Source organism: Lonchura striata, chromosome 2, assembly GCF_050655825.1.
Source record: "Lonchura striata isolate lonStrDom1 chromosome 2, ASM5065582v1, whole genome shotgun sequence".
Taxonomy (NCBI): domain Eukaryota; kingdom Metazoa; phylum Chordata; class Aves; order Passeriformes; family Estrildidae; genus Lonchura; species Lonchura striata.
The window spans coordinates 60,098,585-60,125,106 of NC_140704.1; the positions used below are offsets into that span (position 1 = coordinate 60,098,585).

Sequence of the window (26,522 nt, forward strand, 5' to 3'; positions counted from 1 at the left end):
GGTCCAATACAGAACTCTCCTTCAGAGAAATGTCAAAAGGAATTATTCGACACTTTGACTTTCAAAAAAACTTCTGACCTCCAAAATTATCAAAACCAACACTTTTTTTAAAGGATGAGAAAATAATTTACAGAAAAAGGCAGGAAGGAGAACTTTTGTGTTTAGACTGCTCATGGCCATTGCCTTTGGCTACTAATTGCTGCTCTGATTGTCTTTTCATCCTATCTCCAGAGGATGTCTCTCAAATCAGGGACATGTGGTGCTGCTGGAAGTTGAAAGATAATTCATTCAACACTCCAGCCAGGCCACAGCAGGGGAGCGTCTGGGATCTGCGCTGCAGTGTGGAGTGGGTTGTCACACAGGCTGTTCTCCAGGAAAGGTTCATCTAAACCTTGGCAATATACAGTTAAACTCCAAGATATGTAACAGCCATACCTAATGGATGCAAAAATAGGCAACTCCATTCTTATCAGAAACACAACTTTGTATTGACAAAAATGAACTTCAAAACAAGATTTGCCATATTTTGCTCTTTGTTAATGAGATTTTATATCACATTTATTTACATAATTCTATATTGCCATTAAAAATTCAAAAGAAGCTTTTCAGTTTTGATTGGACTAAATCTTCCAAGGGATATAATTTGGGATTTTTAAAGAAAACTGATTCTTTTAGTGGTGTAAATCAATCTCAGGCCGTTTTGGTTTTGACTTTTCTCTCATTTCGCTGATTTAGTAATGTAACTTCTGCAGTTCTTTTTGTTGGTATTCTTTTTCTCTATCTGTTACTGCATGTTGCACTGGTAAATCAAAGTATTCCACTAAGATCAGCAAGAAATATCAACTCCCACTTTTCTTCTTCTGTTAGAGGAACTTCTTGAGCGCACCATTGCCAACTGTGTTTTGAAAGTGGCGTGAATTGTAACTGACACCAAACTCTTGATTAAGAAAAATTACAATCCATCAAACCCCATCCTTGGTGTAATTGAACAGAGTTGGTGCAGTGGACAGAGGGGGTGCAGCAAGGAAGGTTTGAAAGTAAAGCATGATGCCAGAGAAGTATTTTAGGTACAACATTTATATGTTCAAAATACACTTTTAAAATAGCAGGTTGTTCTTTCCCCACTCTTGCTGCTAAGCAAATTAGCAATGCAACAAATGTGCTCAAGACAGTATTTGTAGGGAAAGGAAATACATTTTAATAGAATAAGTGGTAAATGTCAAAGAAACAGGCAAGCTCCTGAGCTTTCTTCGGGGCTGAAAAGAAGTTTGTAGGGACTTGAGGAAGGATTTGTGGTGCTCAGAATTTGTTTATTCCTGCTGTACAAACATATCTAATAAAAAGATGCCTGTCCTATTAAATCTGTTCCATATCCTGCTTTATATCATGGCTACAACAGCACTGGTGCTAATTGCCCTATTTTTCTAGTTGAAGTTCCTATCTTCAGATGTATTGCTGTTTTTAAAAAAACTCATTCAACAAACCTGTTGCTATAACAAACACCTAAATAAAACTTCCCCAGGAAATTTATCTGGGCGGTGGCTTTTTAAAGGAAATCACATGGCTGTTACAGCTTTGGCACAGGTACTAAATATTCTCTGCAGGCCATGCAGTGTTGCAGCCTCCCTGATCCACTCTTTGCATTACTTTGCAGTTTTTTTGGTTCCTCTTCACAGCCTGTTTTTCTCCTCTCTTCCTCTGTGCTGCTTGTGCCAGAGCATTATCAGATGAGTGTGCTGGAGTCTGCTCCCATCAGCTCCACTGTGGGCCGTGTGGTTGCTAAAGACCTGGACGAAGGCATTAATGCAGAGATGAAATACAGTCTTGTGGATGGAGATGGACTGGATGTTTTTGATATTAACACTGATCCTAATTACCAAGTTGGCATCATCACTGTAAGAAAGGTAAAAACATTTCCTTTTTATAGTAATTTATATGGCTAAGTGTCCTGGTTACACTTTATGTGTGGAATATTCCCTTATGCCTGCAGTAACTTGGTTCCCATTATGTGACAGTAGCCCCTTTCTGGCTGTAAAACACAATTTCTTTAACATTTATTGCTAAAATATGAAAGCAGACTGCATTCCTAGGAACAACTTTATAAAGTGGGAACAGCATTAGCATAAACATGTCTTTTCCCACCAAAGGAATGTACTGATTCCTTATTTATCTATTTAAATATTCTCTGTAGCTTAATTATCCTACAATGCAAGAAATTAGATCAATATTTGCATTTGAACTGTACATATTTTTCACTCTGGTGTTCCACAAACAATAATAAAGCATGCCTTGGAATTATTTATAAACCAATAAAACCCAGGCAGTGTTTATTTTTTTTTTAATTGCTGCTTGAAGATCCATAAATGCTAATTAGTCTAGAGGAAGCTGTCTCTAAAATGGCAGCTGTGAAACTGCTGGTACTCTGTACCACAGGCTATGCAGGAAGGCATCAAGTATTTTGCTTAGGCTCCCTGCTATGGGATATTTATTCTACAATCTTACATAAATGTTAGAAGTTCAACTCTGTTTCTAGGTTATGAAATTGTAACCATATTTCTGCCTAAGCATATCTAGTGTACTAATAAGGAAGTATAGTTTCCATTTAAATGGCCTGGGATTAAATTGTGCACTAAAATGGAACAATACAGGGGAGAGCTTTGACCTTGCAAGCCTCTGTGCCCTACAGCAAAGCATTTAAGTGTGTATTTATGGTCACCTTTCCCCGGCTCTTTTTTTGTGCATATTAGTCCCTAAAGTCAAGTATCTTCTGGAATGAAATAGATGTTGAATGCAAACTCTAATGTAATTTTCCACTCATTTATTGATCAATGAAATAAAATCGTTTCTTTGGAGTAAATGTGTCAATAAGCTTGACCTTTGTTATTATGGATACAGTTTTGCTATGTTTTGATATGTTCATGTATGTCCAGAGGAGTTATAAAATATATGGTATCAACCATACCAGATATGTACTGGGATCAGGTACATATTGCTAAATCCACCTACAGCACATAAACACTGGTAATATTTTATGTGCCTTTAGCTTTATGTAATGCTGATTATCAATAGCCAAACACTGGGAAAGTTGTCCTTTGAATCCCCTCAAGAAACAAAAAAAAATTCAACTGGTGTCGATACAAAAAGATATCAAAATGGGAGGAGAGGGGAGAATTTCTAAACCAAGAATGAAATCTTTTTTAAAAGTAAACAAAACTTTCCCTTTATTTTTTTCTTGACAGATTTCCCAAGCAAAATAATTAGCACTTCTAATACGGGCATCAGAAAGCCAGAGTTTACAGTTACTGACAAGACTGTTGCTTATGGTGTTGTGGCTACTTATCACAGCCTACTAATCCCACAAAATGTTGAGCACCTCCTGAAGATTTACAGTTTTTTCCAAGCTGCCTGCCTGGGAGACTGATGCTCACCCTACCTACTTCTTCTCCCTGCCTCCCTTTTGCACTGCCCATGGAAGGCAGGGTGGTGGGCTACCCACCCAGCACAGCACACAGCCCTGTCTTGTCCTGCCTTCCTCCCCTGTCATTGCCTGATCAATCACTTTCTCACAGTGGGTCTTGCTAAATTTCCCCCCGCATGGTGCCACCTCTCAGTGCCTGTATCAGCACTGGCAGAAGGAGGACAAGGACAAGGAGAACTTTCCATGGACTGCCTCTCCTCTTGGCTGTGTTTTGCAGCATGCTAAGTTCACAGGAGAAGGCAACTTGCTTGCCCTCTCCATGGGACCTGCATGGGGAAGAGGTTTGAATGTAGCCATGAGAGAAAAATTTGATCAGGGGGACAGTGATGTTGAGGCATTAGCACAGGAGATAAACAGGAGGAAAAGATATCTTTGACAATGAAGGCAAACAGGACCATCAAAAATGCAGTGGTCTAACACACTTGTCTGATTTTTCTCATTTTTCTAACTTGATCTAGGTGATTATGTGTTTTAATAATGTAATTGGATTTCATAGCTGTTAAATCTGTCTGTGATTTTATAACTTAGCTTTTTAGTGTACATGCATGTTTCTCATGCAGTTTTCGTCACGTGGGAAACAATTAAATATAATGGCCTCTTTCTTAGTATATGCTTAGGCACCTTTGCATTGCACATTCCTTGCCAGATGGACAATTATTGTTGCTTGGTCCTGTGAATATATTACTGCTATTTTTACAGCTCCAAAATATGCAACTGGTAGACAATAATGACTCTGCATCCAGGGATATTATGTTTGTAGACCTCACCAAACCCTAGCTGACAAGTTCTATGCCTGCAGTAGTTGCACATGTACCAGGTGGAACTAAAGGAAGCAGGAGCAAGTTTCAGATCACCTGTTTGTAGCTGCTGCCACAGACTGCACAGTTTGTACTGCCTCACTCACTGTACAGCATCTCCAACAATATTGGACCATCATGTCCCCAGCACAATAAACCTGTTCCCATTCCAGTTTTCATTCCTCACTCTCCTGTACTAAATGCTGAGTGACTTTCAGTTTTATAATTCCAAGAATGCCAGTCTGTAGTCAGGCATTCCTATGCAGGACATCAATACTAGTAACTTACTGTTAAAGCATGAGCTTTGATATGTCACTGCAACATTTCCACTTCTGAAGAAGGAAGCTGTTGCAGCAGCAGCCAAGTACTGAAGACTTGGTGGAATCCAGGAGGTGTTTTGAGGACCATAGTATATACTGCTGCCATGCCTGAGCATGGAAATCTTCTGCTGATGCTACTTAAACTAATACATACTTCACTGGCTGCAGAACTGGCCAGCTGCCCCATTGAGCATGGCAGGACAGAAGTGGGTTAAGACTGGCAAAGGAGAACTTTACTCTCACAGTAATGATCTTTGCACCTTTGACTTCTAATTGCTTTGGCATCCTCCTTCTCTTTTATTTTCCTTCCCATCTCCATGTGTTGGTCTGGTGATTGGTCTTCAAATAGAAAGAGCTGAATAGAAGAAGCAAAGGGGTTGGATGGGAACAGCAGGCATTTTATTGCAGTCTAAATGAACTGCTCGTGTAATTCCATGTGAGGCTCAAATCCTTATGTCCAAAGAAAGCCGCTCTTTTTGAAAGCTACCCATATAGCAAAGAGGGGTATGCCCCGCTGGATGACCCTGAGATTAGCCATTTCTTCCCTGGTACAAGGTTTGTCTTGCTCAGAAGCTGTGCAAGCTAAGAGACTTCACTGTGCTGGTTTTCAGCATCAGACCTGGCCAGATTACTCAAGCAAAGGGTTGTGACCATTTAAGCACAGCGCAATTGCTTGCAACTTCTGACTGTAACTTGACAAGTGTGACTGTATCCTCTGTGAGCTGTCCATCTGGTGTCATTTTTTTATATTTTGGACTGACCCTTCCATACTGTTATTCTGGTTTGTCAAATCCTTACTGTTACCTCTTACCAAGACTGGTAAGTAGCACATAAAATATGGAATTTTTCATTCAGTTCTAAGAAGGTTTTGGAGACACCTTCTTTTCTTCAGGGATCTCTGAAAAGAAGATGGAAGGGAGATGAAAAAATTATTTATTGAGAGGTTCAATGTCAGCATTAGTTACTTCTATATCCATGTATACCAACTAAGTAGTTTTATCTAGATAGGAAATCAAATTCAGATAACTACTAACAGAGGAAGCTGGCCCCCTTTATCCATTGTCTCAGGAAGAAAAGTAAAGGGAAGAGGGAAAAGGGAAAAGGAGAACATTCTCACTCCCTGCTTCAAATAATACTTGAGTATTTAATATTTCACATTTCATATGAAATGAAAGAGTTCCCAGAGGAAGATATCAGAGATACTTTATAATTAAACTGTTTTGAAATTAAACTGTTCTCTAGGCAGGAAGCAGATTCAAATCCTCATTACACCTGGATGGTGAATCCATGTTTAGGATACTAACTGAAAGGAGTAGGTGGAAAAAAACCTCACTTCTAGAAAGGATGGATTATGGATAAAAACTGGAACAAGAACTTGCTAGAGAGGTTGACTGTGTTCTCTGCTCCCACTGGAGCCCTTAATAAGCTTGGCAGACAGGGGTCTTGGAGACAAGACTCTGATGTCCTCAGGGAAAAAAAAGAAGATGCTAACTCTACCTCCTGTGTGAGCATCCTTGTTCCTGCCACTGGGCCCATTTTTGAGGAACCAGCTGTCTTGCCTTATTTTCAGGTACTCCCATTACTCTCTGTTTCTTCATGTATTTTCCCCAAAGTGGTATGAAACAGGTTGTGTGAACCATGGTGCAGTGGCAGGGTGGCTGTTTATATTTTCATTTTAGCAAGAAGAATGAAAGAATATGTATTTTGAAGTGATCTGCAAGTATTTCTCCTAACCTTTTCAGCTCAACTATCAAATTAAAGAAAGAAAAAATATACAGTGCCATTTCTAATACTGCTGTCATTCAAGGCTTTTTCTGCATCTGCAAATATTTATATTTGTTGAACTTGAAATTAAAAGTTATAATGAAATGGCTCAGTGTGTATGATGGAAAATTTATTTTTTCTCCTCAGCCTTTAAGTTTTGAGAGCAAAAAAAGCTACACCTTGAAGGTAGAGGGTGCCAACCCTCACCTGGAAATGCGGTTCCTGAACCTGGGTCCCTTCCGTGACACCACCACTGTCCACATCAGTGTGGAGGACGTGGATGAGCCTCCTGTGTTCGAGCCCAGCATCTACTTTGTGGAAGTGCCCGAGGATGTGGAGATTGGAACCACCATACAGATCATTTCTGCCAAGGACCCAGACGTGACCAACAACTCCATCAGGTCTGTCCTCTCTTTGTGTGTTGCCCCATGAGCATTCCTTAGTAGATCTGATTGGTGGGGCAGTGATGAGTGAGAGGGACTCTATCTTTCCAGCCAGTAGTAGTCACCAGTGGGTTTAGCAAGCCAGACCTCACACACTGAGGGCTCTATCAAAGCCATGCAGGAGCTCCCCCCTGTTCTGTGGTGTGGAAGACATCAGCATCAAGCCTTGCAACGAGCCAGTCAGGCATGTCTGGGCATTAAAACAAACCCCAGAATCAAATCTTGCCTTTGCTGGCACAAAACCTGAGAGCATCGCTGAGAACTCACTGCCATCCCGATGGCAAGGTGATCAACTTACTTGTCCTTTTTCACCCTTGTCTTTCAAAGTTTGTCCTTGTCAACAAGCTCAAACACGTACCTACTTTTGGAGTAGATTGAATGCATGCTAATAAATAATCAAGAAATGCTAAATTTTCTAGTGTCTAGTCAAAGATGCAGAGCTAGATATTCCCATAAGGCAGCAAGAAAGATAAAGATGTATTTGCAGCCATGGGAGCTTCATAGCTGCAACTCAGTAAGGAGCCAGAGCAGATTTGTGTGGTCATAGCACTCTTTTCCATAGTGACTGCCAACCTCATTTATCAGAGGAGGGTGTTATTCTCCAAGACCAACCCACACAGAAATTTTCAATACCTGCAGTAGCAGCTAGTGACTGCACATTGATTATCCCAGCAGGTTTGCTGCTCCTCTCATCTGAGAGTTTTAGGTGTTGAGCTACTGTTTAACCACCCATGCATTGGTCCAGCTTCTGAGATGCCTGTGCTCAGGAACAGTCCTTGGAAACACAGGAGGGAGTTGAAACATTGAGCATTAGGATATTTTGAAGAAAGTAAAATCTAAATAAGCAATTCTTTGAGCTTCAGCTACAAGATCTGAACAGACACAAAGCCTGTTCTTCTTAATGGTATTGCACTCTGTGTTGCTGGTCTAATTATGTTTTTCATCTCTGCTATTTTAATATACCTATCTTTTCTGCCTACATTATAAGGTTATCATACTTCTCATGACACTGCCTCAAATTCCTCAGTAAAACTATTATGCTGTCTGCATCACAATTTCATTACCCTAAACTTTTTTTCTGCTTGCATCCTATTTTGCTGATTACTGTCTGGCATTATCCAAACCCTGCAATGCAAACAGCTCTCTGCTAATCTGCTTAAAATAGTATAAGAATAATTCTGAGGACTATCAGAGGGTAGAATTTATCATTGTTATTTTTAATGAGGTTTTTCTTAGTTTTTTTCTGAGTTTTTAAGTGACTGCCCTTGATGAACAACTCTCTATAAAGCACAGAATCCATCAACAAAGACACATAAAAAAAAAAAAACTTGCACAGACTTTTGTAAGGGTTTTTTGACAACCTCCTTCCTCTTTTCTCCCTAGCTTCCTCCTTTTCCACTGCCCTTTCATTCATCCCTCATTCCTTCCCTTCTTTTCCCCCATGTTGAGGTAAAGAAACAGATTTTAAAAGAATAAATATAATTTGTAATGCTATCTAAAATGCAAATAGTAAGAATTAGTTCTTGCCTCTTGTGTGGTCTCCTCCATTCATTCCACCTCAGTGCAGTATCAGTCTAGTAATGTTTTAAGCTGAATTCACTTTGCAAAGGGCAAGGCATGCTGAGAAAGACAATAATCCCAGATACTTACTGTGTTGTACAAGTTGAAATCCATCTGAAATTTGAACTGTGATCAGTCTCAAATCCTCACTTTCCCAGCATCCAGTACCTGGCTCCCACCCTGTGAAATTCTGATGAGTGGAAATATGTCATGATTGTTGTTGAATGATTCAGGAAGATTATCTAAATAGTACAGTGGAAACAAGTGTGTAGGAGCAGGTACACTTTTCAAGAGAACTCCACCTGTGCTTCCTGACAATGGTGCTTAATTCTGAACCACTAATCACAAGGCTATAGTCAAGTTCAGATACTCATTTGCCTTAAAATGTCAAAGAGAAATTATTTTTATAGGCCACATACAATAATAAATATTATACCAAAATATAGGAACAGTCATATTTATTGTCTAAATAAATCAAATGCCTGAGAAATCTCTTTTTTTATGAAGAGTTAAGAAGGACTGGGAAGGGAAGGAAAGGGGTACAAACCTGCCATCCCTTCCTCTTTGATTATTCTGGAAAAGAGTGTAAAAGAATTTCCTAACAACATATTTCTATAGTGTTTTATATCCTGGTTTAATAACTGCCTATATAAAGAAAAACTTGTCATGCTTGTTCTAGTGAGTGCATTCATGCTGAAAGGAGAAAATTCATAGGAATGAGCCGTGTTCAGTGTCTGTTGTGATTAATGCTTTCAATTCCCATCCACTCTGATGAAAGAACCAACAAAAAGGACAGTAAGTCCAGGCTCTGTTCTAGGCTGTGACATTTACCTGGGCCTGTGTGTGGTTTTGGCCAAAGTATCCCTTACCATGCTGACAGTCAGCTGGGAAGGCAGCTTGCACAAAGTGCCTTTAAAAGCAAGGCAATGCCTGTGACATACTGAGCATTTTACCCACCCTTTGAAATCACCCCTCTGACCTCTGAGTACTGCAGTGACCTCTGTCCATCAGCTGCCTCCTTGCCCAGGTTTTCTGGCCTGCAGGCACCACCACAATCCCCCATTCACAGGCGCAGGAAGCTGGTTCCCAGCACTGAACTGACATGACATTGGTTAGGAAGGTTAAGTTACTGCGATGAATCAGCCTCACAGAGGCAGCTGTTTTTCTGACTGGATGCTGTGAGAAAGCCACACATCATCCCCCTTGTGCTGACACAGCCCCATCAGTAGCACACTTCAGGATGAATGTAGAGTTTATTCCCCTCAAGAAGGAGAGAACACAGAAGAAAAGGGAATGGTTCCTCCTCATCAACCTAGGTGCTCAGAGAATGAGCTGATCTGAAGCTATTTTCATCCTGTCTGAATTTGACTAGGGACAGGGCATAATTATTTCTCTTAGAAAAAGAAATTATACTCCTCACTGGCAGATTTTCTCTGCAAAGCAGATGTTCCTGCACTGATCCCGTGCCTTACTTTGAGGCTTCTTCCTCTAAATATTCCTGTCTTCCAGCTCCATTCAAGTAGTACTAACTGTTAAAAGCCATTAGCCACATGAACATCTCACTCTGGACCTATGCAAGTCAAAGGAGCACATAACTAGGTTGTGGAAGAATGTGGATCTGCTCTGTACAACATTATCCCCGTTGCTGGGATACTTTGGTGGCTGTAACACAGTTTACACAAGGGTTGCTTTTGGAACCCAGGGCACAGAGAATATTTCTCTGCCTGTCCTGAGAGGTCCTGACCCCTAGGGGAACACTGCTTTTAACCTTCGTCCATGGAGAAAGCTTCCAAGACTTTGGGATTGATTGGAATTTACAAGTGTGTGAAATTATACTACTGCGATAGTAGTATAGCTTATCACAGGGTGAAAAGCTTAGAGTCTTGGGGTTTTAGTATGGAGGTAGATAGAAGACAAGATGAAGGATTTTGGGTGTTGTATGATCTCCTTCTTGTTCTTCATCTACTCCATTTTCTGCAGTGTTGGTGGCACAGAGGGATTGGTTAGAAAGAACCGCAATGCAGATGTTGCATGGACAGATAAATAATTAGTTATTGGTAGAAAGGTAGAAATAAAGTACAGTTGAGGAGTTAATTGGACAAAATGGCTTTAAAAGACCTTGAATCTGTGTGTCATGTGACCTTTTGGTGCCTTCTCTTTGTACGCTGAGATGTAGATGGCATGCTGAACTTTTGATAAGAGAAAAATAAACAACCTGAAGACTGAAAAAACCAAAAGTCCTGTCCATCTCTCAATACTGGCACAGAACTTTTTAGGGGTCTCCCCATCAGGGACCCTTGGGGAAGTTCCCACAGGTTACATAATATTTTTTGTATGTACTCTTGCAGATATTCGATTGACAGGAGCAGTGATCCAGGACGGTTCTTTTATGTCGACATAACATCGGGAGCACTGATGACTGCAAGACCTCTTGACCGGGAGGACATTTCTTGGCACAACATCACTGTGTTGGCCATGGAGCTGAGTAAGGAGAATGCAGACTGTACATAGATTAAAGAGATACAGTAGACAAAGCAGGCTGAGAGACCTGAATGCAAAGTTCACATATTGTTATGCACTGAGTGGGAAGGCGCATTAAGTGAACTGCTCCTCTGACATCAACCAGCGAATACTGCATCTTATTTATTTTTTTATGCTCATTTTCACAGGGTGGTGGGAGGCATAGAGGATGGCAATTAAATGCAGGGTCCTTCTTTTTCAATTCATTATCACTCCAGGGATTTATTTAAAATTCTTCCTGGTGTGTTTCTGGCAGAGTCCTCTCACTTCAGAAAGGCTAGGCAGCTAAAGAAAATGCTGCAAAGGCTGCAAAGCTGCTAGAGCTCCCAGTCCTGCCTGGGAGGATTGAGTGGGGCAGGGATGGGTAAGCAGAAGTGATCCTACACTGCTAGGTCACTAGTTGAAATCTGCTCTGGTTCAGCAGCAAGTAAATGACATGGCCATCTGCTTGCTTCATAAATAATTTTCACCAGAGTGCTTTGGGATCTTCAAGTATGCTGAACTCATTATGCTTTTGGGTTTTACAATGAACTAAACTCAGCTCAGGATTCATCTGTGCTGGGTATTTTTCAAGGTTGTGATAAAAAGGAGATGTTCATTTCATTATGTCAGTATGAAAAATTTAGCTGAGTTTGAAATGCTCACAGATGTGAGCTTCATAAAGGAGCTTCAGATATATAAAAGGTGCACCTAGTCTTCTCCTGAAATTCCTTTGGTTCACATAGCTTTTGCTTGGGATCTCAGTCCTCTGTTAGGGCAGCAGCTTTTCTGCATCTTGGTGCCAGTAGCTGAGTCATTCCTTGTGTGCCAGAAAGCTTCCTGCACATCTAGGCTGTGCCAGAGATATGGGGCACCTTGAGAGGAACAAAGTTTCACCGAGCTTGCCCAAATTGCAATCAGCCAGCTTGAAAGCAGAGGGAATGTTTCACAAGTGTTGGAGTGACTCTGCCACATATTTACAGGCTGTTCCAGCACAGAATGCCTTTCTGTGCCCTTTTAAGTCGTGAGAGGGGTTGAGACAATGGGATTTCACACCCATCTATTTGGACACTACTTTTGTTTTCAGCCACCAATGGCCATTGCAATTCCATGAGTCTGTAAAAGCTGACCCTGTAGCAGCACTTGAGAGTCAGAGAAATAGGAAGGTATGTCTTCCTTTGGTTCCTTTCCATCAATCCTCTGTCATTTTTGCTCTGTACATGGGCAGCACAATATTTTAATGCAGTGAATAGTTTCAAAAATAGCATAACCGTGCACTCCTGAATAAGGCCCCTAGTGCTAAAGGTCAGATCAATTATTTCTAAGAGTGTGAATGCAGATATTCATCTGCCACAACAACAGGTGTGTTAGCAAGATATATTTATGCTTATGTGGGAAACTGAAGGATTACATTACAAATTAGGGAGAAACTATAGTTTGAGTATTACCTCAATGACACAATGTGACACACAGTGTGGACTACAGTACGCTGAACATTTAAGAAACTTTCAGAGTTTGTGTAAACTCTCTATTGTTTATATGAATATATCACTTCTTGCTATAAAGGGAGATATATTTGGAGATAAATGTACAAAGTGCTACTCTAAAAAGAAGATGAGAATACTAATATTAAAGAAATTTTCTTTATTTTTGCACCTCTTCTGATCCCTTAATATTTTTTTTCTTTCTGAATACAGTTTCATTTTATCATTAAGTAAGGGGGGAGAAAGATGATTTGGGGCAGACAAGCATAGTAAGAAAAACAAATTATTCTGTAGCTACTTAGTTTGGAATTTGTGAAGATATGTGAAAAGATGTACAGATTTACTGACAAAGAAAGTTAATGCACCAGTGGGACAGAAACATCACAGATGATGTCATGCAGAATGTAAAATTTTCATTGCAATTTTAAGCTTCACTGAAAGCTTTTCTGTACAATTTCATGTGTTATTACATTTTAAACCCCTTTGCACAAAGTATCAAAGACTTGACACTATTTTTGAGTTCAAGGAACATAAATTCTGAGCAAAAGATTCTCTGAACTGGAGATAGAAACTGACATTTTTAACAAGTTCTAAATAACAAGCCTGTCCTTAAAACAGTACCTTCCTAATTCATGCCACCAGCAGGGAGGCTCAACAAACAGTATTGCCTAGCTGAAGGGCAATAAAAAAACATAAGGGGAATTGTCTAAAACTTTTGCTGTAGAAATAGTTCATTGGTCTAAACCAGGTTGAAGTCTTTTACAGAATTGTTTTGTTTGTAAAATACGTGATTAGATGGGAAGCCAGGCTAGACAGAGAGCAGCATTTGCAGCTTCATTCTGAGTCACACAGTACCCAAGTCACCACCATATCCAATGGGAAAATGTGATCTAACACAAGCTAGTAGTGGAAAACCTGATTTACCTCTTGAGCAGAGTGAAGACCAGCCTCTTTCCCTCCCCACATACTGCCTTTCCTTACATTAAACCTTCTTCTTCCAGATAACCCCTCACAGGTGGGCAGCGTCTCTGTGACAGTGAAAGTCCTGGATGTGAATGATAACGCACCGGAGTTTGCAAGATTTTATGAAGCTTTTGTTTGTGAAAATGCCAAAGCAGGCCAGGTGAGAAATGCTTGTACCACCAGGGGTTGGGAAGGGTATGCTGTCCTACGTGGAGTCAGCATGCCAGGAAGGGTGAGTGCTGGGAAGAGGGCTCAGCTTCTCACACATTTCATCTGAACTCTTATCAGCAACTGTCTGTGCTTCATTCCAAAGGCAAGCATATCCCACTGGAAGGAGCATCACATATTGTACCTCTTTTGTTTTCCCCACATTTCTTTTATTCTCCCAAAGTAGATTCTAGGCTCACTGCACAATACATTTCATAGCTGAAATAAAGCCTTCCCTTAGGCATGTGCCAGCAGGCAAACAGCCAGTGTGTCCTGTAGCAGAATCAAAGAGAGGAGAAGTGTTATGAGAAGTACCACAGAATCAGCTCAGGCCATGTGTGACAGACAACCCTTACTACTAAATGTTTTAAGAGCTTTAAGCACACCTGGACTTATGGGAGCTGGACATAACTTACTACATCAGGTTCAAAGGAGTGCTAAGCAGACTATGTTCTGCTGTGAACTGAAGACGACAGAGTCAAAAGCAACACAAGATTTCCCATTGCACACACTCTAAAGGAGCACCTTCAAGCAAGCAGTGAAGACTCTGCTCCTCTCCCTTCCAAACCCTCATCAAAGCCCTTGAACAAGGTTGCCAGTGCCCAAGACAGATGTGAGCTCTCCCTCACTGGACCTGCTGCAAGCTTTGCTGATGGTCATTTATGGGGAGCCACTTCTTGATCCACCACCAGGGTCCACAGTGAGGACGGGTGCCTCCTCATGCAAAGCTGACTAGCTTAAATGGCGTTTAAACACACAGACATACCTCTCATGATCTGTGAGGGAAAAATTATGCAAGTAATATCACTGCATGTTTGCTGAAGCTTCTCACAGATGTGTGAAATAGCTGCTCACTGCTGGGGCAACTGTCCATCATATGTAGGATATTTTCATCTCACCAGTTTACAGAGCTTCTTAATAATATAAGCAATAGAAATCATCAGCTAGACCATTTTTCCTGGTTTTGAAGGGTGACTGCCCTAGGTAATAATCTGTTTAATAAGTTCAATATTATTATGAATGCTAATCTGCTCTACTTCCTTCAGCAGAGAACGGTGAATTCTATTGTCACATTTTAAAATGCTCTGAAATCAGTTTTAAGGTGGTGAAAGAGCCTTTATGGGTCTGACATTTGCCTTTGAATCCCAAAATAACTTTCAAGTTAAAAAAAAATCCAGGTGAAGATCTATTCCTTGTCCAAAAAAATGCCAAAATATTTATTCAGACAGTGCTTATTGTGCTTCAAGTTGTTAGACCTACTTTTCAAAGCCTCTATAAGTGATGTAACAAATCTTTTTCTGCATTTAGCATTGTCTTAGTTTCTTTAGTTTGGTGTTATTTATTGCATATGCATTCTGCATGGTTGGCTTTTCTCTCATTTCCACTGACATCTTGGGAAGAATTTTATTGATTTAAAACTAAAGGAGTGGCAAAATAATCACCTGAAGTCCTTTTCTACCTGTATAATGAAGCTGAAATTAAGTATGAGCTTTCTTACAAGCTCTCTAATGCACAGTGAATCTTGTGAAAAACTTGGGCCCCCAAAAGACAAAAAGAAATGTGCAACAGAAGATAGGGATGCATGACAGGAAAGCATCTGTTGTTTGAGGTAAACTGAATATTTTCTCCTTTGTTTAAAAGTGATGTGCATGACCACAGCAAAAACAGATGACTCCTGCAAGCTTTTGAGTCTATTCCTGAGAGAAGATTATACCTCTGGAAGGCAATTTTATTTAAATGTTCCAGTTCCTTATACTTACAGATATAAAATAAATGTTATCTGTTTGTTTGTTTGTTTATATTATAAATATTTTGCTTCTCACCCATTTCTACTTTTCTCTTGTGTTTTGTAGCTGATTCAGACAGTGAGTGCCATTGACAAGGACGACCCACAGGAGGGTCAGCACTTCTACTACAGCCTGGCTCCAGAGGCAGCCAACAACCCCAACTTTACTCTAAGGGACAATCAAGGTAATCAGAGTGGACACAGACAGTTAGCTACTCTAATTTCTAATGCCTGAGTTGGACTTGAGAAGCTGTGACTTACAGTGGGTGATAAGACTGCCATTTCAAATAATACCAAGTGACACCTGCTCCTTAAAGGCAATAATAAAATGACATATTACTTAATACACTTGAAGGTTATATGATATTTTCTTCTCTATAAATATTCTCTAGCAATAGGCCCCTTTTTCCTTTTCAAGGAAATGTGCCAGTGTTTTGTGCAAATTCAGGTCTTTTGGTCAGGCTGCAGGCATCTTGGATTATCGGAGTGGAAATTGCATTTGTTCAAAAGGAGATGCTTAAAGGTAGGATAGTAACTGGAACTAGAAGACAAATCTGAAGGGAATTACATTGCTCTTTTTTTTTGTACTCTTCATGTTTTCTCTCAGGCACAGAAAAAAATGAAGGTTTTTGTACTGTTCCAGCCTTTTCCCTCAAGCACTTTTTTCTTTCTCCCTGCACATCCTCATTTCCCTAGAGAAAGAGGGAAGTAGGGAGGACTTGCAGAGCCTTAGGGGGGTAACTTGGTGTACAGCTAAAGGTCTGTATAAGATGACCTAAGAAGAAACTGAAACACCAGTGGGAAGACTCATGGCAAATCACTGGCATTTGAACATTCTAACCAGTGAAATTTGATTCTTTTGGGAAAGCTTTGGTGGTTTTGAAGCCTGCAGGAAAGACCTGCCATGGAAGGCCTCTGCATGACTGCTTTTGATAGATGATCTCCATGGGCAGACAAGGTCTAAAATCAGGTCCACACCAGCCTTCATTAGGAAAGTGGGATGACCTTGAGTGACCTGGTGTAGAGCTCGGAAAGTACCAGTATTGAGGGGCTGGGTTTCCGTACGAGTTTAGTGTGTAGAGTACCACGAATCAGCAAGCAGTTCCAGAATAAATGGGGAGAAAGTCTGGCCACCTGCAGCATCTATGGCCAGCCTCCAAGCCCAGCCTTGATCCCACACATGCCTGCTTGTCACACTTACTTCCATAAGCCCCTATCTGGGCCTCTCCAGACATATGAAAAAGCAACAGAAAGGCTTATAAAGAATCCCATGCATTCACTAACCAAACATGTCTTAAAATATGTCACTTGCAGTGTCTGGAGCTCTCCTCCACAGCATGATAATGCTCTTTCATCCCAAAAGCATTTTTCTATATAATGTCCTTGAAGGCTCCCCACACAATTTCTTGCATTTTTACCCCCTTCTTTCTCTCCTTTTTTATTTGTGAGTATACATTGCCAAAATAAATGAACAAATATAACACAACTATTGCTAAAGCATTTGGCAAAGCAAGCTCATTTCATCCTCGAGGCATTGTTCTAAAAAAAGTAACTTGCAAAACTCCCAGCATCAGATGCACTTTTGCTGTCTCAGGCCATACTTGCAATAATTTATAGTGACAGCAGTGACTGAATGGCTGTGCCTCCTACTCTCTATAAAGTACCAGTTTTCCATATACATATATACATATATATGTGTGTATATATATATATATATATATATATATACACACACACATATACATATATATATATATGTGTATCACAAGAAGCTTAGGGTACTATTAGTTACTAATTTGAAATTAAAATATTAAGTATCAAACCACTGACTGTTTGTATGATTCACATAATAAACCGTAGGATAAGAAGAATATTAAGCTATTAGAGAGCACCCAAAGGAGGGCCATGAGGATGGTGAAGGGTTTTAGGGGAAGTTGTATGCGGTGCAGCTGGGGTCACTTGGTCTGTTCAGCCTGGAGGAGACTGAGGGGAGACCTCATTGCAGTCCATAATTTCCTTGTGAGGGGAAGCAGAGAGGCAGGTACTGATTTCTTCTCTCTGGTGACCAGTACAGGGTCAACAAAACAGCATGAAACTGAGCCAGGGGAGGTTTAGGTTGGATATGAGGAAGAGGTTTTTCACCCAGAGGCTGTATGAGCACTGGAAAGGCTCCCCAGGGAGCACCAAACCTGTCTCAGTTCAAGAAGCACCTGGGCAAAGCTCTCAGGCACACAGTGTAACTCTTGGGGTATCCTGTGCAGGGCCAGGAGTTGGACGTTGGACTCAATTATCCTGATGAGTCCCCTACAACACAGCATATTATATGATTCTAAGATTAAGGGTTTATTTACTGCCTCAGCAATTTGGAGAGCAGTAGTCATCTCAGTAAAAGTAATTTATGCTTATATTTTCATCTTGGGGCCCCTAAGAACTATATAAATCATGTAACTTGGGCACAGAGGGGGTAGCTATAATGTTTGTCACAGGGTGGCTAGACAAGAAACAGAACACACTTTGCTAGTCACAGCTTGTGCCCATAAACACAAGACAGGAATGCTTCCCAGGCTGTGGGAAGGAACTGTTAAGATTAGCAATTGTGCTGATTACTTGGTTGTCCAATATAGCAGTAAGAGAAACTGCAAGACGTGTAGCCTTCTTGGCAACAATTAAAACCTTGATTTATACTAAGCAACAGATAGATCACAGTTTGCATTCTGATGAGCTGTTTTACATTTTTTTTTGGCCCTTGTAATTTTAGTCTCTGAGAACTTCTTCAGTCTATTCATTCTTCACATATCATCAGCAGACAGAGAGATCCTATTGTTCTCCTTTATAGATGGGGATCTGGGGCAAGGAGAAATTAAGCTACTTACACACTGGGTTCTCTTTGAGTTCAGTAAAATCAGTGAGAAATAGACATGTTAAGTAGCCGCAACAATCTGGGCACCAATGGCTTCTCAAGGCCTTATAGAATAAATGTTAAGAGCAGGGAATTGAGCTGGAGTCTCCCATCTCTTTGGTGTCTACTGTAGGGCATTGGCAAGCCATCCTCCTTCCACCTTCTTCCAGGTGAGACTATGCTGGGAATAAATTAGAAAGAGATGCTTGATGTAAGAATGAAAAACAAAATAAGTTTACTGCATTTCCAGATTATGCTCTGAGCTGCTCTTCTGTTGAGCTTTAATGACTGCCCTCCATCTTTGGGAACCAGAACTGTTGAAGAGAGAAGCCTTTTTTAATAAATGCAGGATTAGGACCAGTCATACACCCACCAGGCCTGGTGTCCTGGCAGTCCTTTACATTACAATTAAATTTGTCCTAGGGAAAATTTAGCTATTTCTGCCTTCCCTAAAACTGTGGTCTACTTCACACATGTAAGCAGTGAGCTCAAGGAAAGGTGTGACTCTTTCCCCAACCCAGTCATGTCTAGATTGCCTGCTTGCTTGTGTTCTTTCTCCCACTCCTGGTGGAGTATTTCTTTATATTATTCCTAGCTCTTCATAATTACTACAATCAGTTTTTAAAGTTTAACAATTGCCAGGCTAATCATCCCCAGTTCTTCTGCAGGTGCATGTAGAAAGAAACCAAGCCTTTCTTTTGAGAAGAGCAGTGGTTAGCTCTGATCTCAAGGTTGGGACCTACACAGTGGTTAATTCCCCTGACCTCTCCAGAGAGGTACATAATTTCCAGAAAACTGCAGGAAGATGGTGCTCCATGGCTTGTTCTCACAACCACATGAAGACACCAGCCTGCAATCCTGTGGGAAGTTCAGTTTTCACACAAATGTGGAACCAGCCGTGCTGCAATCTTCAGCATCTCTGCTCAGTGCTGGAGCTAAGTGCTGCCATCCAGTCCTCTATGAGCCAAAGGTGCCGTGCTGGATGCTGAGAGGAAAAATATTGTGCATTCTTATTAGGCCTGCTTTGTTTTTTTTAATATAATGGGGTTTTCATGTCCTCACAAGCCCTCTTCTCTTGATAGCTGGGGCTTAGCAGATATCAAATTTGGAATAGAATTGTGTATTCCAGTTTCTGCCATGCCGCATCGCATTCCAGTACGTCCTTTGCACTGCACTAGTACGTCAGATCACATTGGCTTTTGATGAGACACAACAAGCTTTGGCACCAATGTATTTCAGTTGCAGAGTAACAGGTATAACAATTCTTTAGGGATGATCTGGATGCCTGCCTAGTACAAAGCAAAATTAAACAAAAGGTTCAAAATGTAATGCTGGGAGTTACAAAGAGAATTTAATTACCAAGAATATTTAAGACCTGGATGATATGGTCAGGGCATCACAGCAGAAGGTATATATACATATATATCTTTCAATATTAGATTACAGAAACTTGGTTTTGGCTTGAAAAAAGAATGGTTTCAAATCCTTGAGATCTCTCACTAGCTGATTTTGCACAGCTTCTGTCAGGTTCACTGTCTGTGACTTCTTTTACAGGTGAAGTATGACCAGCTCAGAATAATTAATCTTTTTTCCCCTCAAAAAGATAAATTTTACATGAAATGAAGGTTTGCTGTCACTTGAATAGAAGTTGTGACTTCTATTGTAAGTCAGTTTAAAGAAAGCAAATCTTGTACCCAGGAAAGAGAAATACAATCTAATCACTACAGTTAGAGTGACTCAAGTATTTTCATTGATACAGCATAAACACAGGCACTGCCACTTTATGCCTTTGGGCTGCTTCCCCTCATGCCAAAACTGGCCCAGTGATGAAAAGATATGATATTAATAGCTGTGGAGCATATACAGAGGGCACATAAACAGCCCAAGGGAGAGAAAGCACTTGTATGTACCCCAGGAGAGAGAAGGGAAAGGTTTGAGCAGGCAAGGGCTCCTGTCCACAGCACTCCCTTTGCCATGGAAGAAACAGAGTACTTCTCTCTGATGAGTTTTGGGACACATTCCTGAATCATGGAATCATTTAAGTTGGAAAGGCTTCCAAAATCATTGAGTCCAACTGTTAATCTAATGCTGCCAAGTCCCCCACTAACCATGGCCCTAAATGCCCCATCTACACATCTTTTTAATGTCTCAGGGATGGTGACTCAAACACTTCCCTGGACAGCCTTTTCCAGTGCCTGGCCATACATTTAGTGAATATTTTTTTCCTAATATACAAGCCTCCCCTGGCACAACTTGAGGCTGTTTCCCCTTGTCCTAGTTTGTTTCTAGTAAGAGACCTACCTATGTCTGTCCATACTCACTGCACATACTCAGAGTTGCATTGCATATCAAAGATTAAATCAGGAAACACTGACACCTAATCAGTTTTAAGCAACTTTGGGATTTCATCTTGCACCTGGTGGTTTTTCCTTAAAGCTCTTGGGACCACATGATTTAACAAGACACTACAATTTCACTATATATTTGCATGCAGACATGCAGCACACTTCAGAATTTTATGTTTTTGGAGTAAAAGCTTGAAATGTCATTGACATGCAAGAAAAAAGACCCTGAGATTCTTTCTAAAAACATGTTACAAATTTAAATTGATCACACAAACTGTGGAACCTGACATTTCAATACTTAGGTGTGCCTGTACTCTCTGATGCCATAAGATTTGAAGCACAGAGTTTGTAACTTGGACCATAGTTTAAGTCTAGGAGACAAGTCTGGTTAGTCTAGCTTGAGTTTGCCTATATTCCATAGTCGGCTGCATATTAAGCTCCTGATTTCCCTTCAAAAAGCCATCAAATAATGTTTTGGTGTCCAGACTACAGTAGATCATATAGCTGAATTTATCTACATGTAACCTGAGTCTCTACACTGAAAAAAAAAATCACCCAAGATTTAAGTCTTAGCAGTGAATGGACAAAGGAATAATAAGGAAAATGAACACTTCTATGTTAATATTTTAGGCTTCTTCAGAGTCTATTTGTGATCAGAAGGTTTCTTGCCATTTCCAAGCAGCAGTTCCATTGTGCCAATCCACCTGGGAACAGCTGATCAGCATCCTGAATTTTCAAGCAGAGGAAATGTACATTGGTAACAACCTGGAGATGCAGATGGCCAGACTGTGTGACCTCTTTTGAACTAAGGGAACAGGAAATAAAACTAAGTGGGAAAAGAAACTGCATGAAGATCATCTCCCAAAAAATACCATCAGAATCAGAGCTTGATGGTCTGCCAAAGAGAAAAAGTACCTGTGTTCTCTAGTAATCTTTCCTGGCCCAAGCCTTGCAGACATGTTTGTAAGAAAGGACAATTTTCATGCAAGTTCCTTTAGTCTCTTTGGTGAGCCAGATCACATTGAAGACGTTCAGAGACTTTCCAAAAGTCTCTGAGGCTACAAGGCTCAAGGTCAGCACTGAAAAATCAACACTTATCTCCAATGAGTTTTGCTTTGGCATCCTGAGATGAGAATTGAGAACAACTTCCTAAATCCACTTCCTACTTTCTTTCCACTTTTTTTTTTTTTAACTAAGAAACTTGGTGCACATTCTGAGGAACTTGAGGGAGGAGATAGATATGGATTCAAATGCCACTGGTAAATGTTGACATTTTAAAAAGCATGTTGAATGTGAAGGAAAAGGCCCCAAAGGTAGGAATTTCCCTTGAAATTGCCAACAGCAACTGGCTGTTAGGTCACTCTTTTACTATTTTTGTCAGCAGCATCATTTTGATTCCTTCTGATTTAAGTTCTTTTAAAAATAGGCAGTCACACTAAATGAAGCAGAATGGTCAAATCAAAGCAGAATAATTCTGACAATGACACAAAGCATTTTGGCTTTTTTCTATGGCAGAAGTACTAAAGAAATTGTACTTCACAGAAAAAAATGTTTAGTTGCGAATTTTCAACTCGTTGCTGCTTTGGGATAGCAAGCTGGGTTTTTTCCTTTGTCCCCTTGTTGCCTCAAGCAGATGACCATGCCATGTATCAAAAACCACAGAGTACCATAACATGTCCACAAAGGTTATATGCCAGCATCTCTGAAAGGTGGCAGTGTCTGCGACTTCAAAAAGCTGCTGAGCATAAGCAAACAGGGACAAGTTCCCTTCAACTGTTTATTTCTGTCTTGCCCTCTGAAAGCTCTCTTAGCTAAATCTGAGCATTATGAATTTGCTCTGGGCACTTATATCAGAAGGGGTAAAGGCAACTTCTAAGGTGTGTATGCCTTTCAGGTTTGGATCTATGGCCTGAGAAGATACTGAAACAGGGGAAGCAGAGGCAAAATGATTAGTGATGAATTGATTAAAAAAAAAAAAAGGAGAAGAAAAAATGGATGTGGGTCTAGGGCTGATTCTTTTCAAATTCTCTGTTGAATGTATTTGCTCTGCATAAACTGTCCTCTCTGTCAATTTCATGCCTCTAGACAATACAGCGTGGGTTTTGACAAGGCGCTCTGGCTTCAGACAAAACGAGCAGAGCACCTTTTACCTGCCCATCCTGATCAGCGACAACGGGCGCCCGGTGCTGAGCAGCACAGGCACGCTGACCGTGCACGTGTGCAGCTGCGATGAGGAGGGCATGGTGATGTCCTGCAATGCCGAGGCCTACGTCCTCCCTGTCAGCCTGAGCCGAGGGGCACTCATTGCCATCCTTGCCTGCATCTTTGTCCTGCTAGGTAAAGCCTTCACTTCTTCTTGGGAGGGACAGATTTTCAGGTTCTGGCCAGGGGGCTGCTGATCCACCAAAGGTGTAGGAGCCAAACACACATTGTGTGTACATGTATATGTAGATGTACACATACCTAAAAGGCCAAATCAAGGTCCCCATGGTGTAGTCAGGTGCATATAGCTTCAGGATCTGGACTGTAGGAATGGGGGAAAACTATGGCCTGCAAATATTTCTGCCAGATGCCCAAAGTGCTAGGGTGTCTGATATGGCTGTGCTTTCCTGCAAGGGTATGGCAGTGAGAAGTATTGAGAGCTGTGGCTTGGGGCATGTTCGTTTCTCATCCTGCTCTACCAGAAACAGTAGTGGTAAGCCCAGTTCCATTTCTTGTCTTTTGGAGAGAGATATCCCCACCTCTGTCCTTCTTTCTTGAAACTCTACATTTAAATGGGCCTGTGCTGCAACAAAGGGACTGAATGTCTTGCATGAGTTCTGTCTCCACAATTAAATTTAATGCTTTCCTTGCCCAGACATCATATGTCCCCTGTTAGCTGTTGGCATCAAAAGAACTTCAGTTCCCTTATTCACTCTCTCAAATCATCAATACTAGTTCAAAATACACATTCTCTGAAATTTCAGGGGACCCAATTTGAGGAACAGTGTACTGAGATACAGGAAAAATTCTTTAAAAGTGCCTCTATTCTGGCTCTTCAAAGGAGCCTAGATACCTCAGCTCAAAATTTCAGTATTCAAAATCTTGGCTGAGTTCTAACTCTGGAAATAGTCACCAAGTGATGGTACATTTTCAGTAACAAAGGGCTCTGGTGCCAGTACGACCACTTCTCCCCATGCTAATAAGCACAGCAAGGGCAAGGAGCACCAGCACTAGAGCACTGCAGAAGGCTTGCAGATAAACAAAAAATTCCTTACGGCAGACTAAGGGGCTAGCTCTGCATTTTGCTGTGTAGGCAGACATATCACTGTGGTGCCTTAGGACCATCCATCTGTCACATGCAGTGGCCAGCCCAAGAGGCGTCCCCAAAGCAGGTTGCAAAAGTCACCCACAGAACAGAAAACAATATCTCTATGGTACTCTGCTGCTGCAAATAAACTGTTACTGACCTCTGAGCTGGCTAGCTTAAAAGTGGCAAGCACCACTGGATATCCATGTCCTAAGTGTCACCAGGAGTTAAGAATCAAGGAGAGAGAGGACAGATTAGCAGGACCTCAAGCTACCGCTCTTGACAGGGGAGTGAGAGAGATTTCTATGCCACTCAGCTTGCAAAACACCGCTGCTCCTTAAATCCAAGGGTCTAGTTGGGCTCACCCAGGGGAAAGTAGGGCAGAGGAAAGTCTGAAGCCTCGGCAAGATCTGTGTCCTTGCTGACAGCCCCGTGTCTTGCTTGGCTCCCACAGTGTTGGTGCTCCTCATCCTCTCCATGCGGCGCCAGCGGAAGCAGCCGTACATCATTGACGAGGAGGAGAACATCCATGAGAACATCGTCAGGTATGATGACGAGGGTGGTGGGGAGGAGGACACGGAGGCCTTCGACATCGCTGCCATGTGGAACCCGCGGGAGGCCCAGCTGGTGGTGAAGAACCGGCAGGACATGCTCCCTGAAATAGAGAGCCTCTCCCGATACGTGCCTCAGGCGTGCGTCATGGACAACAACGTCCACAACTACGTGCTCGCCAAGCTCTATGAAGCTGACATGGACCTGTGGGCGCCTCCCTTCGACTCCCTCCAGACCTACATGTTTGAAGGGAATGGCTCGGTGGCGGAGTCGCTCAGCTCCTTACAGTCCGTGACAACAGACTCAGACCAGAGTTATGACTACCTGACGGACTGGGGGCCGCGCTTCAAGAAGCTGGCCGAGATGTACGGGGCCACAGACAACAGCGGGGCTCTGTGGTAACAGAGGAGGAATGGCAGAGGGCTTTCCATGTGAAACGGTGTCCAGTTCGATCCATTCTCATCAGATGCTTCCATGGACATGGGTGAGGCCTCATAAAAAAAATAGCAATACAGTGCTTGGATGAGAATGGGAAGAAGGGTGCGAATGAAAGTCTCTCTGGATCAGCTTTACTCTGTTAAATTAAATCATGTTTGCAACTATGAGAAACAGAAGGAAGGAAGTTTTTACCTGGTTCTTACAGCAAAATTGGAGAGCTCCATGGCATTGCTCTCTCTTTCTCTTCCTTTTTCTCCCCTTTGTACACGGCAGCTTACTGAGCTCTATACATCAGGGTTCAAAGATCTGTAAACTCCAACTGTAATCTCCAACTCACTGAGAAATCGTCACCACAGAAGAGTTGCTTCCCACTGGTCATTTTTTTCCCCATTAAAACAGAAAAGAATTGCTTGCTAACAAGAGAAAAAATCCACAATGCAGAAAATTGAAACTGGAATCTCAGAGGGCTCCTTGTAAACTAAACTCCTCCCTCTGTTGCTAACAGAGCTCTTTTTTAATCCTTTAGAAACAAGGCTGAGGTTGGGGGTTTTCTCCCATGTGACTGAGAGGGCTGGGGAAGAGGCTTTGAATTTCTGCTCTAGTTTAGTGGCTGATCTGTGAGTCACTGGCGTTAACACTAATCCGTCTCCTATCAAGTTTGTGTAAATTTATTCTTGACTCTTTAAAACTATGACTCTGCTAAACTGCTCAAAACAAAACCAGAAAATCTGCCTCTTTTGCACTGTAGATGTCTCTTCCATGTGCCAAATGTGAAGATTAGATTCTACCAATGAAAGCCAAATAAATTTTAAAGTAAGAAAAAGCTATATTTGGTAACTACATGGGTTAGACGGGCTTTCCTAATCTGTGTGAGGTCAATCCAAGGGATGTTTACATACTGTAGATAACCTACTTGAACAAATGCAGTATTATAGACAAATAAATGGATGTAAGAAAATTACATGTATAAGTTTTGTATATTTGTTAATTTTGGTAATAAATATGATGTACTGCATACAGTACAGTACCTTAGCACCTCTTTTAATAAAAGTTAAACAGAAGGGAAAGTCTGATGGCAATTTATTGACTGCTTTGCACACAGCACTTAGTGTTTATCTGCAGCTTTACATGCCTTGAGCATCAAGAAAAAATGGTATATCAGCATCGTGTCAAGGAGACAAGGCTTCAATTTGCAGAATTGAGCAGATTGTCTGCTTCTTTTATTACTGTTCACTTGGACATTGCCCTTAGCAGTGAATCAGCCTAAGTACAGCCCACCAGACTAGTTGCTTTTCTAATTGAATCATGCTGAAGTTAAAAGAGTCTTGCCTGATTTTTTTGAAACATTAAGGCTGGGGCATTGATAGGTTTGGAAACCAGTTACACAGCCAGACAGAGTCTCATGCCTTCAGAGCCATGACAGACTAAGATGAAATATCTCTTTATTCTAACTCTGCAGTCTGTTTTGCAACTGGGTTGTCTCTTGTTTGCAGGTGTAAAAGAGAAGAGCTAGGGAAATTACACTAACACAAGTTTCATGGAAAGTGGAGACAGGCCTCTGAAAGCAGAACAGCCTGCAATGGAACTTGCAGGTTTATTTCTAGCTAAGGACTCTCTACACCTCCCAGAAAATAGATGTGCACAGAAAATAGATGTGCACACATAACCACCCAGTTACCACACTTTTACTATGGGCGT

The 26,522-nt window shown here is 41.2% G+C and overlaps 1 protein-coding gene across 1 annotated transcript in view; it reads left to right on the top strand.

Moving 5' to 3' along the window:
• The window catches only part of CDH20 (cadherin 20), a 121,794-nt gene extending 95,909 nt beyond the window's left edge, over positions 1-25,885 (top strand). Inside the window, exons 6-12 of the mRNA XM_021552338.3 lie at positions 1,717-1,904; positions 6,507-6,760; positions 10,711-10,847; positions 13,347-13,468; positions 15,369-15,486; positions 22,631-22,882; positions 24,289-25,885. Coding sequence (XP_021408013.2) covers positions 1,717-1,904; positions 6,507-6,760; positions 10,711-10,847; positions 13,347-13,468; positions 15,369-15,486; positions 22,631-22,882; positions 24,289-24,788 — 1,571 coding nt within the window. The 3' untranslated portion in view covers positions 24,789-25,885. The remainder of the gene's footprint in view (positions 1-1,716; positions 1,905-6,506; positions 6,761-10,710; positions 10,848-13,346; positions 13,469-15,368; positions 15,487-22,630; positions 22,883-24,288) is intronic.
• Positions 25,886-26,522: the final 637 nt, after the last annotated feature.